The following is a 16,742-nucleotide window of genomic DNA, read 5'->3' on the forward strand; positions in this document are numbered from 1 at the left end:
AGGACCTACTCTCTCTTCCTACAAGGGCCAGACCAGATGTGAGGATTACTTTGCGAGACATCTCAACGAGTTCCCAATACCACGAACGCGTTTTATAGTTTTCAAAGAGGAAACGCAATCCTGTGATGCTAGATCCTGGGGTCTGAGATGTTTTGGCATCCTGTACGGCTACCATTACTCTTCGTTGTCTCCAAAGGGTGATGAACGCCGCGGCGGGTAGGGCAATGACATAGACAACTGAAATGTACGCCACGATAAGCAAACTGTTATATTTTGGCCCTTGGCATCGTATGCTGTAATCAACTCTCAGATACTTGTTACATAACTCTTCTTTGCCATCACGGCAAAGTTCGCGGCAAGCAAATGGTAGTACATTGACTGTCTTGGAACATGTACTCAGATAAGTCACGTAAAGGAAGAAAAACAAATTTCGGCTCACGAACTCCTTTGCCTGGGACTCTTTTGTGAGCTTTTCCTCTTCTTCCAGGCTATGTAGAATGAGGACTTTATAGATGGCGTATGCCACGCCAGAAAAGCCAATCAGAACAGCATTTATTGCCATAATCAGAAACAATTCTGTGAAAGCATCCACGCGAAATCCAGTAAAAAGGCAAATAACTGGCGCTATCTGAAGTATATTCATCTGGAGTACGCTTGAATACTTGCCGACAGTTTGCAGAGAATCCGGCCATTTTATATACGAGAACGCTCCCAGTAAACCATGAGTGACTTGATAAAAGCCAATTACGATCTTAAGTTTGGAGAAAATCATGTCTATAAGAGGGCGTGCTTTGTTCTTTTGGGTCGCTCTCCTCCTTCTCCACAGAAAGGCTACTGTAATTATCACAAAAATCGCCGCAATAATCAGCAACTGACCCACTATCCACTTCTTTGATGGACATTGTGTGCACGTTTGCATTTGCTTATAGCGTCCTTTAGTGCAAACTGCACAGAGTGGACCATCGTACCCACTCTCACACTGGGAATCCAAACCACCTTTGCAGGTATTTTCTGTTGGGCACAAGTAAGGTGTCGGTATTGGAAAAGGAAATCGTATATCATCAGGACCTAAATCTGGTAAAGGCGCTTTGACATTTTTGATAAAATCCAAGTAACGATGTTTGTAAGTCTCATTCCTCCATTCCCACCAATAGCCCGACTTCAGATAAGCACAATCATCTCTGCACTCTAGTCCACCTTGTCCACATTTTTCACATTTCTCGAACATATGAGTTCGGTAAAATCCTTCCAGGCATTTGCAACCACGATACCCAGCGAAGAAATCGGTCTCTGTCCCTATAGAAGATTTAACGGGGTAATGATGCTTAGAAAACGGCTACGGTTTGTCTCCGTTGGTGATCAAATGAAAAATGAATGACGTCATATCTCGCGACAATGAAGTGCAAAAAAGCAAATATATGTTTTAAAAACTGTTACGTTACGAAATAATCAATCAAACCGTACTTTGCGAATACATTTCCGAATCGGGTTAAAGGTATGGTTCCTATGAAAACTTGATGTCACAAGACCAAGAAGGGACCCACTCTTTACCGATGAAGCTAAGGAAAAGTTAAAACGTTTCGTCGTCGTTGTTAAATTTTCTTTAAGTCATATGAAATAATTGACATACATTGCAATTAAAAAAAAATGCATGCAATAATTTTCTTATAATTGATTAAAAGCGTGTTCGCCGTTACCTCGAGGGCAAGACTTGCAGTCTTGAGCTTGAGTCCCTGGTGCTTCATCAAATGAAACAAACGAGCCATTGGGACATCTCTTACAGCTTGTGGCCACATGGGCGACATCATCTGAGTAGAATCCTCCTGACAAAGAATCAAGGGAAATTCATTATCTACCGATTTCTGAACAGAAGTTACTTTTAATTCCTTTTCAATTCCTACATTACTTATACAATAAGAACATAAGAGATGCTTAAGTCTGCTAACGGTCGAGCTTTCTTTGTCAAAAACATGAAAAGAGTTGGAACTAACCTCAAGCTGGGACGAAGAATTGGCTATGCTCATCTACTCTTGACTGTATTTAATTATTATATAGATATAAATACTGCTAATGAATCAGTTATTTTTTTTTTGTAGAAAATGACAAAATGTACCAAAAACACTATAGAAAAGCTATTTATATACCTGGCGGACATGGCGTGCATCCAAATATTCCTCTAGTGGAAGAGTTAGAAAATGTTCCCACAGGACAAGGAAAAAGGGACAATTCCACCTCCGAGCGATTATTAACTAATACTTCAAATCCCGAGGCCATTAAAGCCTCAACAAATGCTGCCACATTCGGGTCTCCTTTCTTGAAGTCGATTTTGATGGCCGCTGCAGCGGTGTCGATAGGATTCCTAGGAAGCAGAGTATGAGAGGGGAGAGTGTGCAGCGAAGGTGATTTATTAAGGGTTTCAGAAATCATCGTTACTTCTAAAGAAGAAGCAGGGAATAAGGCTGAAACACTACTGTTAGACCTAAACAGATGTAAACGTCACTGCTTAACACAAAACAATCTCTATCGAGGTACAAAAACATCCCTAACTTTTGAGAGAACTCAAAGAAGCTATGGACAGGCATTTCTAGTTCTCCTAAACTTTCTCTCGCGTTTCTGTATGTTGATAGAAACACGGACGGAGTTTCAGTTCTATTTTCTATAGTGGAAACATCTTTTTGAGAAACAAAAAGTCTTACTGTAGCTACTTCTGTTGTCGATTAGTTGCCATTTAACTGAAAAAAAAAAAACACCATTTAACGTATGGTGTTTCGTCCACGATTGAGAGAACATCGTGGTATTTTCACTCATTTTATTTGCCTACAGAAAAAAAAAATAGTCGGTTTCCCATAAATATAACGAATGTACAAACAGATATATGATGCAGCGCCTCCGGTTTTGCGAGTAATATTCCAGTGTTCCAGTCATTCTGTCTTGTATTATGCTGTAAAAAAAGGCGGGAGAATGAGACCTGAACAGCCCTCTTCACTAACAGCTTTTAAAGCTTAAGAGACAGAAAGCCACAGAGTGTACTTAGACGCGAAAAAAAATGATGTGTTCTGAACAATGCAAACGAGAAAGACCAGACTTCATCAAACGCACTGATGTTTACAAAGGAAGTAGATAAGACGTAAAGGATTTGGTCTAGAAGGTACAAGACACCCACGGGATCACACCGTAACAAGAATAGCATTCATTCTCCTTCGTCGATATATAAAAATATAAAAAGGAAACAGTAATGATAATAATATGATGATATGATTATGATAGATCCCTGTCAAACCAAATAGTCAAAAATCTAAATCGTGGCTATTTACGAAGTGTGAGTGAATTTTGGTTTGCAATAAGAAAACGAATACGTCACAGTTGAGAATCTAAACCATGGAGACCGACAAATGAGTCAAGGCTCAATTTCTTCAGCTTTGTCCGAAGCAGAAATCTGACAGAAAAAAGGAAGAGAGAAACATGACAGAAAAAAAAAAAAAAAAAAAAAAAGAAAAAGAAAACTTATATCCATATTTCAATAAAATTGAGATAGTGCATATTACTGGGAGAAATCAGATGTGCAGTAAGGCCTATATACCGGCCAAGTTTTACATTGGCAGTTTGATATTTTTTTCCCTTAACGGCACCTAGAAGCTCGCATCATGTTACATTACCAAGCCACAATCGTAGAGCTCGGCCGTATTCTAGGCTTGAATGCATTTATGTAGAGACGATAATGTGACATACTCGAAAAAGCAATTAGGGGTCGGAGAAGTTCCAGGAACACCTTTCGCCCGATTATTTTTTTTTAAATTTTATCCTTCAATTAAGCCTGAAATTTGCAACCTTTATGTTACTTAGTTAGACCATATTCCTGTTTGTTGTCTATTGATACTACGGTTTTCAAAATTCCAGTATCTATTTCTATAGTGATTCCTCTACAGTTAAATAAATGGATTTGGTTATATGAATCGCTAGAATTGCAGACAAAAACGATTGTTTTTACTGTCCTTCTCTGTCAGTATGTCCTCTTCGTTTATATTATATACCTATAATCTCAGATTCACCGAGTAAACGAATCGATCCATGATTAATCCTTTAATTAGTTGAATTACATAAAACAATAATCCACAGATCCTTTATTTTGGGGTGACTTTAATACCAGTTGAATGCTAACGATGCCTCGGCTACTGAGGAGCAGTGAATTTCCAAATGATTCCACATTGGAACTTTATTTTGTGGAGGCCTAGTGGTATTTTTTATCATATTTATAGTGTTAACTTACATTTCTAATCTTGGACCGCCAATTCTAAATGCTCCAGGCTCGATTGACTTGATTGGATTGTCTGTTAACATTCTTGAAATAAAGCAACACAAGCAATAATCAACAAACAACAAATTGTAGTCAGTTTTCCCCAACCATTTCAAGCGAGACCTGCTACTGGGAGCTTTTTGCTGGCCGTTTGCTGCAAAAACGACATAACTTGCAATTCATATTTTTCCCTTCTTTTTTTGTGTTGCATTAATTTTTAACATTCTTTAAATAAAGCAACACTAGTAATAATCAACAAACTACTAAATGTCGTCACTTTTGCCCAACCATTTCAAGCGAGACCTGCAACTGGGAGCTCTCTGCTGGCTGTTTGCTGCGAAAAAGACATAACTTCTCATAATTCATATTTTCCCCTGACTTTTTAGTCGTGGATACGCAAAGCGTAGAAACGGCTACATGTTAGGGGGCAAAATATGCAAATGTATCACTCACTCAGATGTAAACTTTTGTCCGATAACATGAATAGCCTGGGTTCGAGTTTTCTCGAAGACCTTCAAAGTTGAGAGCGGCCATTTTGGTTCTTGTGTTTCGCTTTTGTAAATATCTAGTATTTTACCTAGGGCTTTTGCTCGCACGTAGATGAAAGCTGAGAGAGGTATTTATGACTGTGGTCATATAGCGGTCACAAGAGCGCGGTTGGTGAGGTCAAAGAATTGTCACAAGTGAAAGTCAGGAAGTGAGATCGTGTTTGCTGAACGTGGCTCAAAGCTTTTTTTCTTGCTTGGCTAGAGAATTTGATGGCCTTCCACTCTCTTTGTCTCCTTCTAGAATCCAAGGTAAGCCTAAGGTAGCCTGTTTCTGTATTGTAATTTTTTTATGGACACATTGAAATTCTGGCGGTGCTTGCATCTTAAATTCGAAACACGTGCTCTAAATATGTTGTATTTTCAAATAAGCTTACTTCAAGCAAAAATTCAAATTGCTCAATCTTTTAATTTTGTTGTTCTTCACACTACAGTTTTTCCGTATTCTGTGCAGCTCGACCAGAGTGAGCATTTCTTGATGAATGGTATACAAGTCAGCATCCACGATCGAGTAAATATGCCCTAAAATTTGAGCGATGGATAGACAAATTAGCATTCGAGAGACTGTGTAGATCTACTTTTTGCGAGAGATATTTACAGTCCAATCATGTCCAACACAAGCCATGTCAAACAGGCATAGTGGCTGGTTAGGTATGTATAACCTTATTTTTGTTCTAGAAACGAGATATGTCAACAACTGGAATCAAAACTTGAAATAGATATAAATTGTACCCGTCAACAATCGTTTTGAATATTTCTACATTGTTAGTGAAATGAACACAAAAAATTGCCAAGATAGGAACAAAATAATGTGATATCCGTTTCCAAGAAAGGAAAGTATTGTTAGTTTTATTGTGTACATTACAATCTGCAATACCCTTTTTATTTTGTATTGCATCAAGCTGAGGGGACTCCCTATAGTTGACTCAAGGTGAGCTTTTCATCAGGCGAGAGGCAGGGATTTTAAATATTCATTGCTAATTTATCCACGAAAAGAGAATTAATGATGGGTCTACTGTAGACATGTGAAAGGGTTTTCAAGCTTGAAGCTACATGTACATGTACATAAACTTTTTTGACACAAGATGTAGCAGGGGATTTCATGGCAGAGTATCGTTTCAGCCAAACTTTTTCAAGTAGCCCTTTCTGGGAGGGATTCTGAAAACTGTTTGAATGATTCTTATAATATTTGTACAAATACTTTTCTCTCTATTCCCATTTACCAGCTAGCTAAAATCATATTGTTCATGTTTGCAATTTATTATTATTTTTTTTCAACTTTGCCTAACTCATTAAATTACTTATATACATATTTTTTTTTATTATTAGGCAGGGAGACCACTACAGCCTAGCCAGTTACAATGGAACCCTCGTAATATCCGTGTCCCACTAAAGTAAAATTGTGCAAAATATACTTGGCATTCTCAAGCTGATTGTCTTAAAATTATGAGTGTCAAAACCATGTGACATGCTTTCTGCATCATTGCAATACAGCCTTTTCAGCCTTTAACTGAAGAAGCACCACAACCAAATTACCTTGACCCAAAATGCACTACTCATTCACTAATATTGTACATATTATGACCAAAAACTCCGACTGGGTGTTAATTTGAGATTGGTGATTATAGTGAACTCCCGTTTAATGGCTTCCTTGTGCAACAGACGGTACACGTCAATTGACACTATATGTACAAGTTAATATAAAATATTTATTTTCCAATGCCAATCAGAATTAATTAATATATTCCATTTTAAAATTTATAAGCAGTCTGTATAAACAGCCTGTAATTTGATTTTTGTTTACTTGCCCAGTCACACTGCAGACGTACTGCTTGAGTTTTCAAAAAGGCTTTCAAAAGGTCATTTCAAGAATTATCAACCACAAACTAATTATAGATCAAGTAAATGTATCTAGGCATTGTATCCACGACTTCTTCATAGTTTCCTTTGATTTTGTGTCGTATTAATTACAGATTCAGATCTTTTTAAGGGCCCATTAATCGATCTCTTCGAGCCGTCGCTAGGGAAAATTTATTCTCATATAACCTTATCATTTTTGGTTAGTTCAGGGTTATTTCATGTGTTTTAACTTTTGCATGATCAGTAACACTAGTGATGACGTCATCAGGCCACGCCCATGGTCATGTGACTAATACTGAAAAAACGCAAATGCTCCCAGGCAAATTACTTTATCGGGATTTTTTTCATTGATTTAATATCTTAATTTAAATCCTCATTACGCTATGTATAGATTTTGTTTCATTTCTAAAACTTCAGATTTTTAGAGAATTTCAAAATTTAAAAAAATTCGTAATTTTCTGAAAAAAGCATGATTTCGGAAAAGGAATGCATAGCTATGTTTCCAACTTTGGCTTTAATCGAAATCCGTCGAAAAAGACCGGATTTAGTGAAAAACCGCGTTTCCTTTAGCATTTAAAGAAACCGGAAGTGCGCCCGATATATATTGGAAGTTACCCTATCAGCGCGTGCGCAATTTACACTACTAGCGCACTTCGGTAAGATCAGACAAAGCCACACGGAGTTAGTTTTTCTTCTTACTATTGCTCTTGTTTCTCTGTTTTTCTCTTATTTTGTCTTTGCTTGTACCTTTTCTACTTTGCATTTTGTGAAACAAAAAGAAAAAACATCTTAAACGTAAACGAATCTGCAAGTTATTCAGTTGTTTTTATTTTCCGCGCTCAGGCTGACGTAAGTAACCGGAAGTGAAATTTCGCCTCCTTAGCAACGCGCGCGAGCGCGCGCATAAATCGGTTAATGGGCCCTTAATGGCACCACTCTCACTGACCATAGTCCTTGAACAATAAGCGGAGGAGATTGTACCAGCTGCTGTAAACTGAGGTACTTAATTGAGTGCGTGCGCTGGAGCATTTGTCATTCACATTTTTACTAAAGACCAGACAAATTTTCGGTTTTAGATTCTTCGCTTGCAAACCTGCATTTGTACGATATCGTACGTTTTATGAACGACGAACTCCTGTGCGAGGACTTGTTTTATGTGGTTCCTTTGTAATGTATTCGTTCAAAATAGTAAGGTTCTTGCTATATGTTTCGAAACATATCTATTACTTACAATTTTCAGCTCGATACTCACATTATCTCATCGTCAAGTCCCACCTGCTTCAGATTAAAGAAGGTTTTATGCGAAATAATTTCTAATTGATTGAAACCCAAAAATCTGCGGGAAAAAAAAGGGGACTGAAATATTTCCATGCATTTCGTTGGATCAAGATTTAAATATTTTTGTTTTAGTTTTCAACCTTTTCTTTACTTTTTTTTTAACCTTAGAACTGATAACTCCTCTCACTCACAACCATGGATTGCAATAATCGCACCTCCGTTACTTTCCATATTATTAAGCAGCTTAACCCTTTGAATACCAATTACGCATATATATTCGTAATTAATGGTTGTGCTCTTTGTACCACTTGTGACGTCATCAATTTAAATGTCATCAGATATTCTTGATAAGCAGATAGTATTACTAGGCTAGGCCTTTCCGTACAGTAGTCAGGTTTAGATATCGACGACATTCCGACGTCGCAAATCGAAAAACCACGTTATCAGTATTGGTGCAAAAGCGGTGGTAAAATGGTCCACTACGCCTCTGATTTATCAAGGTCCATTTCTAGGCTTCACCCGTAATTAACATCCAACGTTTCACGGCAGCCAGAAAAAACACGCAACGCAAAAGGTAACCAGAGTAAAAGGGCCGAGAAATCTCTCCTTTTGGTAAAAAAAAAAAAAAAAAGCTTTCGTAGCAAAACTTAGGCTCATTTAGCGTCATGGCAGCCAAAAAACCTGACTAGATGGTTTAAAAGTTTGGCATTCAAAGGGTTAAGACATTTTGCTTCGTTTGAAAATAAATTTGAAACCATGACTATATACTATATACGTTTCTAGCGTGATGGTTTACCAAGTGGACCATAAGCCGCAAAAGTTCTATTTTAAATTTTCGTCTCACAAAAACTTCAAAAACTTAAAACTGGACCATTTGTGCTGGATTTCTCTTTGAAGACTCCTTGTCGAGCAGAATGCTTCCACTTTTGTTCTTTTGGACTATTTCCTGAAGGCAAATAGTTTCTACCTGAAAGAGCCATACTGCGTAGAATGAAAACTTCTATCTCTATCTATATTACATTCCATTTCCCCCGAAAAAGGCACCAGCCGAGTACCAATATTTCACTATATTTATGCTGCTGGAAACCGATTAAACAGGTCATTTGTAGTTTTCTGTGTCCTTTCGTCACGAGAACACAGTTCTAATGCTGGTTTACTGATCGTACGTACATGTAAAGAAGACTGGTACTCTTGGAGAAAGTCTCATTTGATAAAGAAGGTAACGTGTTGTTCTGCAAATACCTAGAAATTAAAAAACAAGGCGTAAAGATTTCTCCGTTAACTCACTCGTCCCACATGGCAGAGGTCTCGCAGAAGCTAGTAACATTATTTGCAAGGGAAATTGCCCTTAAACGATTCTGATATTTGTTTACGTACGTTTTACGGCTTGTACTTTTATTCTCCCTTTAATCGATAATAAGGGCAGACATTTTTTTTTTAACTAATGTGAATATGAAAGCTAGATGTTGTTTTCTTGATTACATTTCATTAAAAAGTGGTTTGCTGTTGTCCAAAGTAGAATCTTTTTCTCAGTTGTCCAAGATACATCTTTCAAATCGGCAGCTTAAAAAGTACAGTGTACGGGTAATAACCAATATTCCCATTACTTACAGATACTTTAAGTCCTTCGTACAGTAAAACAACTTCTCTGGCAAGTAATGAATTTTGTTGTAGGAAAGATCTCTGCAGTTGAAGATCGGGAATAAGCATTTGCCTTATCACCACAAGCATCCACAGTCTAATGTAGCTGAATTTAAGATCTATCGGATTAGTTAAGTTGGCAGTAGATAGCAAGTCCTTAGAGAGCCCTGATGATTAGCTTATAGCGGAGCTCCGGAGGCCCGAAGGGCTGGCAAGGGGAGCCCCATACTCATATAGGAAAGAAAACCATGAATTGATTTTCTCATGGTTATCATGGTTGCTCGTGGGCGCGTACACACGACGCAGGCGACGGCGGAGTTGCCCAAGATGGTGGCCATACTCCAGCTGATAGGTTGACAGAGGCCCGGTCCAAACGCCGCTCCACTCATGTGCCGAACCAAAATTGATTAAGTTCGACTTTAGAGCGACTTTGGAGCCCCGGCTGGTTTAGACTGCGTACTTGTGTCGAACATAATTTCGGAAGCCGGTGGTAAAAATTTTAGACGAGAAAATATGTGTTCTGAATTCAAGAACTCTGTCCAAATAGAAAAGCTGACTAACATTTCGCTGTTGAAGCAATATTTAGGGAAGCAAATTCAAACTCAAAGTTCAGTGTCTGTATTTAGACAGGTTTTCTCCCGGCTAATTCGACTTGTTAAAGGGAAATCTGATAATCTGGGCTATTATCACGAATAAAAAGCAAAAAATGAATTTGCGCGAAAGAAACTCGCTTATACAGTCCCGTTTCTCAAAAATCGAAGGCATATTTAATTTTGCTGTGTTTAGTTTTACCGAAGATTTCGAGCTTCATGCACGACTGGTCACGTCACTCAATTTTGAGCCAATCACGAGTCCCGTTATATGAAAAATACATTACAGTAATTTATGCATTAGGTTCGACACATGAGGAGAACGCCGTATGAATCAGCTGCCGTTCCAACGTCGCATAGTGCGACAGACCCTGGCGAATTTAATGTTGTTTGTCGCACCAAACCTAACCTGCCGAACCAAACTGATTCAAACGCCGCTCTTCTGCCGTACTTAACTCATCAGTTAGGTTCGGCGCGTCAATGGAGCGGCGTTTGGAACGGGCCAGGGACATGCAGCTTTGGTTTATAACGTCCTTCTTTGATATTGGACATGCATGTTATGGTCAATTGACACCTATTAAAACATGGTATCCGCTGACCAGTATCACGTGACCATATCGCAGGCTCAAGTTTAGAGCTTATCGTGGTCACGCGGTTGTTTTAGATTTGGCTGCTGACCAAGTGCTGGTTTTCCATTGGAACGCAGGTTCACGTCAGGTTAACTTAACAAGATTGCAAAAACATATACCCCAACAATTTATAGCTATTCTAACCAGGGTCGGGTTGTTCGGAAACCGGTAAACGCTAACCCAGGTTTAAAGGTTAACCGAAGCACAAATTTTTCTTGAAGACAAATGTTTTCACTGCTTTTGTTTTGTGTACTGTGAGATAGTTCCAACTCAAAACAGAAGGCCAAAAATTATACAGAAAACCTCACCGCAAATTTACAAAACCCGAATGAAAATTCTCGCCTATCTTGGGTTAGTTTAATCGGGCTTTGAGCAATCTGGCCCAGGAGCTCCGCTTGTAAGGCTTGGATAAATCTATATATAAAGCAATTTGAGAGAAACTAAGGGTGGATAATTGTATTCTAGCCTTTGTAAATTGCTTATGAGAGCGCATCGAAAGAGCCATATATCTCCTTTTTCGAGTGATTAAAAAGACAATCTAAAGTTTCATGATTTTTGAAAAGTTAAAAGTAGAATACAATGTTTGTGTACGCTCTTATGATGGGAAAGGAGCAAAATAAACTATTTTTAGCATTACAATGAAGACCAATAAACATTGTTCAAACGTACAGAACGCGTAAAGTTTCAAGAGTGGAAAATACGCCAGCACTAATATTCTGGATGCTGTTGGAACTGAGGTCCCTAGAAAAAGGATATATCTTTAAAAAACAATAACTAAAATATAAATCAGTCTATACTTTATTTTAAACTCGTTGCGCCCAAGCGTAAGTAAGCTCGATCAAAATACGAACGTGTATGGAAAAAAATATTTAAATAGATAAAATAAATTAAATTATCACATAAGCAACACAGTTGAATATCTACAGTATAAAACGAGAACGAGAGCGCAAGAAGTTGGACACAGTTAATGCCAAATAGACAATCGAAATAAAACAATTCCTCTTATTCTAAAAACTTATATCTTTTTTATGTCATAATCTCGGCAAGGGATAAATGAACAACTATGAAATTCCCAGCTTTACAGAATAAATAAGTCCATCCTGTCAAAATCCTGAAAAAGGCTCTCGGTTTTGGGGAGGGGGAAGGGGGGGGGGGGGGAGGGGAATGACAATTTCACGTTATTAAATGCATATTTAAAAACCTGGTGTTGCCTGCACGGGCATTTAAAAATTATGAATGCGAGAGTCAGGTCTTCTGCTCAAAAACACAGCACAACAACCCTGGCCAGTGCGCTTGCAGTGTTGTATGTAGCCGGGTTGCCAGTTCAGGAGTGAAATGCGTTAACAATTACGGCACTACATGTCCCATGCACCTGCAGTCATTTGATTGAACATCTGTGGGATTATTGAAAACATGGTAGGCATATGCCGTGTGCCCAAGCTTAATGGGATTTCATTTGACTTAATATTCTTTGAGATGTGCCTTAGAATTTTCGTCGTGTTGTTCAGGCACAGCAACGGTACAAAATGATAGTTTTCTCTGTGATGTGACTAGCCAGAAGTGAGTCAGAGATTCCTGCACATAGGAAGAAAACGTTTAGGTGTTATTTACGTACAGCACAAATAACTTTGTAAGGGAGGAAAACAGAGCCGTGGTGAGGTGCCGGATATTGTTTGAACCCAGATACCTGTCAAAAATAATAAATGAATAGATGAGTTTCAGTGGAAAACCGATTTAATCTTCTTAGTATGTGCTCGCGATCATTTCAACAATGAAAAAAGCCCTGGATACATCTTGTCTTATTTTATGCCAACACCGTTGTCGACGAATTCAAACTGATAGCCCACCCCCTCTCTGCTCCGGCCCACCACTTCCCCCAATACTTTTTGACCAGTCCCTAACTGCATCGAGAGCGTCAGTCAACATTCAAAACCAAAATTGGTTCTCTTCTCCTTTTTAAGGCTGAAGACATTGGAACTAACTAAAACTTGCAGCTTCTTTTTAGCAGAGATATGCACCAAGCTTAATTCTATTTAAAGACCCGTTCTATGGGAAAAACTAACTTTGTCTTTTAATTGACGTCAGACAAAAGAGGGAGCAAAATAGGAAGGTTAAGTTTTCAACGACTCAGTGAGCCGTTGAACGTTTGAAAGCGTAGATGCATATAAATATATAACATAAAAATAACTGGACTGTGCTAAGATGAATTAGTATGTAGAAAAAGAAATTCTTGGCATTCTTGAGTGGCAATCGTTTCGAAATGAAAGTCACTCCCAATTCCAAATAAAAGTCGATTTATTTCACAAAGATCAAACTCGTGCTTAAAGAATAGCTCTCAACATACAGATATTCTAAGCTCGGAAGAGGAAAAACACCAGCGATAAGGTTTTCAATCCTGTTTGAAAACAAGTTCCTGTAGGAGGGGGATAATTAAAAAAAAAAGAGCAAAGAACGAAAATAAGTCTAAAGCAGATCCTTTTGAAACTGATAATCTTTTCCCCAGTGTATAATTACGTAACTCCATGTATAATTACGTAACTCCATGTATAATTACGTAACTATGCATGTTTAGAAGGTTAATCTGTGGTGTGTTCAGTTACCAGGCGCATAGGTGATTATATACAGCCAGCATTTTCCAGATGTGTTGTTGTTGCTGTTGTTGTTGTCGTTTTTTTTTTTTTTCATTTTTTTTGCCCGTTAACTTTAAATTTGGTGCCAAAACCTGATAACTCGCTTGTTGTTTCATTCAAAACCAAAAAGGGCTTGTTCTTGACTACATAAAACCTGTAATTCTCGTGTTAAGTATTACAACAGGCCAGCATAACTTTGGATTGCTTTTATTTTTGTTAGCTTCTAAAAAGAGACTTTTTCGTGTTATGACTGCCGCTCCCATTTCGGGCACTGATTTCTGCTGCCATATATGTAAGGCATATGAACATGTAAAATGTTTGTTCCGCACAGTCACCTATTGGTACCATAACGCGCCAGTTTTAAAATGAGTAAGAAACAAACTGACAAAGCAGGTAACTTTGTAGCGTCCAATAAAGATGATAAGATAGCTTCGAAACGATACACACTGTTAGGGAAGAGGACGAGGCCCCCAGTAGAAATCACTTTAGAACCTACTGTTTTGGATAATGCCTTAAAGATTTACTATGAAAATATAAAACATTTCAACTCTATTAGCAGTGTCATAGTCATGTAGTGTTCTCATATAGGTTTTAAATCTTTGATACAACATTACATAACTGATTTACAAGAACTAAAGACAGATACAACTAAAATAGATAGTAAGGTCTTAGAATAAAAGAATACCCTGACCAAGAGAAATCAGACAGCGCACTGGATGTAAACTCTTTACTTACAGAACTTGCAACTCATGCAGTGTCTCAAATACCCCCTTAGTTAGGTGTGTAAGAGCATTTAGACTTAAATCTCTGTGAAAAAAAGTATGAAAATGACTTAACATTAGTGAGATAACCAATGAAAGCTGTTATGTTACTTATGTGGCCATAAACTTACCTCCGCGTGCTTGGCTAGGAACAGGCTGATTTACTGCTAAATTTTTTTTTGCACTGTAATAAAAACTAACGCACGCACGCTTTTCATTTTCTCAGTAAATTTGAACAATTCTGGATTTACAATACTTATACTATTTGTAAATTCTTCCAAATTGCACTCGCTTGAATTTCGTGCAATTTTGAGAGAATTTTCAGATATCACTCGTTGTGTAAAATCTTATAGCACTCACAGTCATACGAATACCTATCCATATTATATGACTGATTAGATAACTTTATTGTGATTAGCTAAGAGCATGCCAACCTCTTCGTTACTTTTCCAAAGGTTTATTAGTGGCGGCCACTAATAAAGGTACTATTCCGCTCTCGAACGTTTGCCATGGATAAGGGCTCAGGCCTAATTGCTGAACAAAAATATTTTCTTTGCCGTTGGTTCTTTTCTGTCTCGTGAGTGACGTTTTAAATACTTATTGGGTTGAAGGAATGGGATGTCCTCCAGTTTACCTCCAGTGTGAGAAAATCAAAAGAAACGATTTCAACTGCGCTCGGAAATTATGCTTGCTGTAAACTACATCCAAACAGAAATGGTAAATATTAAAACCAAGTGAGCAGTTTAAAGTCAATTTGCTGTAGGGTTGATATGTTTCACTTACAAGTATCCCAGACTTTTCAGATTAGCAAACACTCCGTCGGGTAGAGATTTGATAGAGTTTGAATTTAATGACCTGGCAAATGTTTGAAATCAAAACTTAAATGCTGAAAAATAACATTCTTTTAGATTAAAGATTTCGATTTCGTACTGTAATGAATGTGGATACACCATGTTAAGATTTTATATTTGTTCTTGTTTTCGATTGTACACATTATATAATCATTTTCGATTAATTCTCAGTTGAAACAGAGGGCTAGTGAAACACTTAGACTAACTGTTAATGTGCAATTAAGAAACGTGAATTATCCACCGTCACGGTGGCGAGTTTGTAAAAGCTGACGTATTGAGTGTTAGCACATCGTTGATGGTTGATTTCGCTTTTCCAAATCCCCTACGACGGCAAATTTACCGTTATCACTTTATGTTGACAATCGTATAAGTGATTTTGGCTCAATTGCTTTTAACACAATAAATAATAATAATAAAAACAACAACAACAACAACAACAGCAACAACAGCAAACAAAAAGAAACAAAACAAAACAGAAACAAGATCAAAACCAAAAACCAAAAACAAAACAGCAAATAAATACATTTTCTCAAAAGGCCAGGGTACCTAAGGATTGCTGTTTAATTTAAAGTGGTAAAAAAATCATCACTGTTTATCACTTAGCCATTATGGATCTTGGGAAATCCCATTTAGCGAGTAAACCCTTCAAACTTACAAGGTTTTCAGACGCAGGTTGCCAAACACTCCATTAGTTAAGAATGCAATATTGTTATCAGATAAACTCCTGTGTAAATTAATCAACCAATGAGTAAAGCCTGAAAAGAGTTTTAAAATACCTTAAATTCTCCCGCCCTTGAAATGAAACAAGACAAAAACAAGTTGTGTTGGAAAAAAATGGGGAAGGGATGAGGTACTCGAGTTACCAATTGGAATCATGTAGGATCACAAACGTCAGGTTCTTGGCAACGAGAAGACATAGTCCTCTTGTAAGAGGGAACATCCGTTCGTAATTGACATGTGCATAATTGAAAAGTAGTGATGTAATTGGCCAAGAATTAACACGGCAAGGTACCGCATTGGGGTGAATTTGACCTTTGGATGTAACGAAAGAGAGCCTTTATCATACTAACATATTGCATAGGAGATCTGTTTTTTTTTAATATATATATATTTTAACTTTTTATAACTTTTCTCACCACCCTTTTATGGTTGCCCCATTAATTAAAATTTATATTACCTATAAACTGGCTCCTATGGCGTTAGTATAAATAGTAATTTTTAATTCATTCTATGTGATTATACCGATATTTAGAGCAAAAAGTCCCGTCAATTTTAGTTTTGGTGATGTCCTACTAAGCTATGTTAGAAAAAAATCCACCAGTGCTTTGGAACAAAGTCCTCAAAAAGGATAACGGTATACAACTGTTTTTGAAAAAAAAAAAAACAAAAGAAAAAAAGAAGAAATAGGAATGAAAGCTATGATTTAAAAGTTCTGCTATGACTTACAGAAATGTCAGAGATTTCAAATTGGTAAACAAACCGTCTGGTAGAAATTCAATATTGTTTGAATAGAAACGCCTGCCGAAAGAAATTAAAAAAAAATTAAATTTTTAATGATAGTTATCGCGTCTTGATGAAATTGATCAAGTAAATTATTTAAGCTATTTGCTACGCGTTGCTGGAAATAAAACAATCAAGTAAATCAACAAACCATTTTAAAAGG

General features: G+C 37.4%; 1 protein-coding gene and 1 long non-coding RNA gene across 3 annotated transcripts in view; both read right to left on the reverse strand.

The window, feature by feature from the left end:
* The window catches only part of LOC145489013 (cysteine repeat modular protein A-like), an 8,687-nt gene extending 5,751 nt beyond the window's left edge, over positions 1 to 2,936 (reverse strand). Inside the window, exons 1-3 of one of the 2 annotated variants that reach the window (XM_081467901.1) lie at positions 2,870 to 2,936; positions 1,698 to 2,359; positions 1 to 1,296 (exon numbers count right to left, since the gene is read on the reverse strand). The exon at positions 1 to 1,296 is cut by the window's left edge and continues 252 nt beyond it. In XM_081467901.1, the coding sequence (XP_081324027.1) occupies positions 1 to 1,228 (1,228 nt within the window). In that variant the 5' untranslated portion in view covers positions 1,229 to 1,296; positions 1,698 to 2,359; positions 2,870 to 2,936. Of the gene's footprint in view, positions 1,297 to 1,697; positions 2,846 to 2,869 lie in introns of those variants that run through there. The other variant, XM_081467900.1, reaches the window with a different exon arrangement.
* Positions 2,937 to 13,118: 10,182 nt separating this feature from the next.
* On the reverse strand, positions 13,119 to 14,275 carry LOC145490142 (uncharacterized). The gene is made up of 2 exons (XR_014049667.1): positions 14,203 to 14,275; positions 13,119 to 13,250 (listed from the first exon to the last, which is right to left on the reverse strand). It is a non-coding gene; the product is annotated as an uncharacterized LOC145490142 (long non-coding RNA).
* Positions 14,276 to 16,742: the final 2,467 nt, after the last annotated feature.

Source organism: Orbicella franksi, chromosome 6 (genome assembly GCF_964199315.1).
Source record: "Orbicella franksi chromosome 6, jaOrbFran1.1, whole genome shotgun sequence".
NCBI classification, from domain to species: Eukaryota; Metazoa; Cnidaria; class Anthozoa; order Scleractinia; family Merulinidae; genus Orbicella; species Orbicella franksi.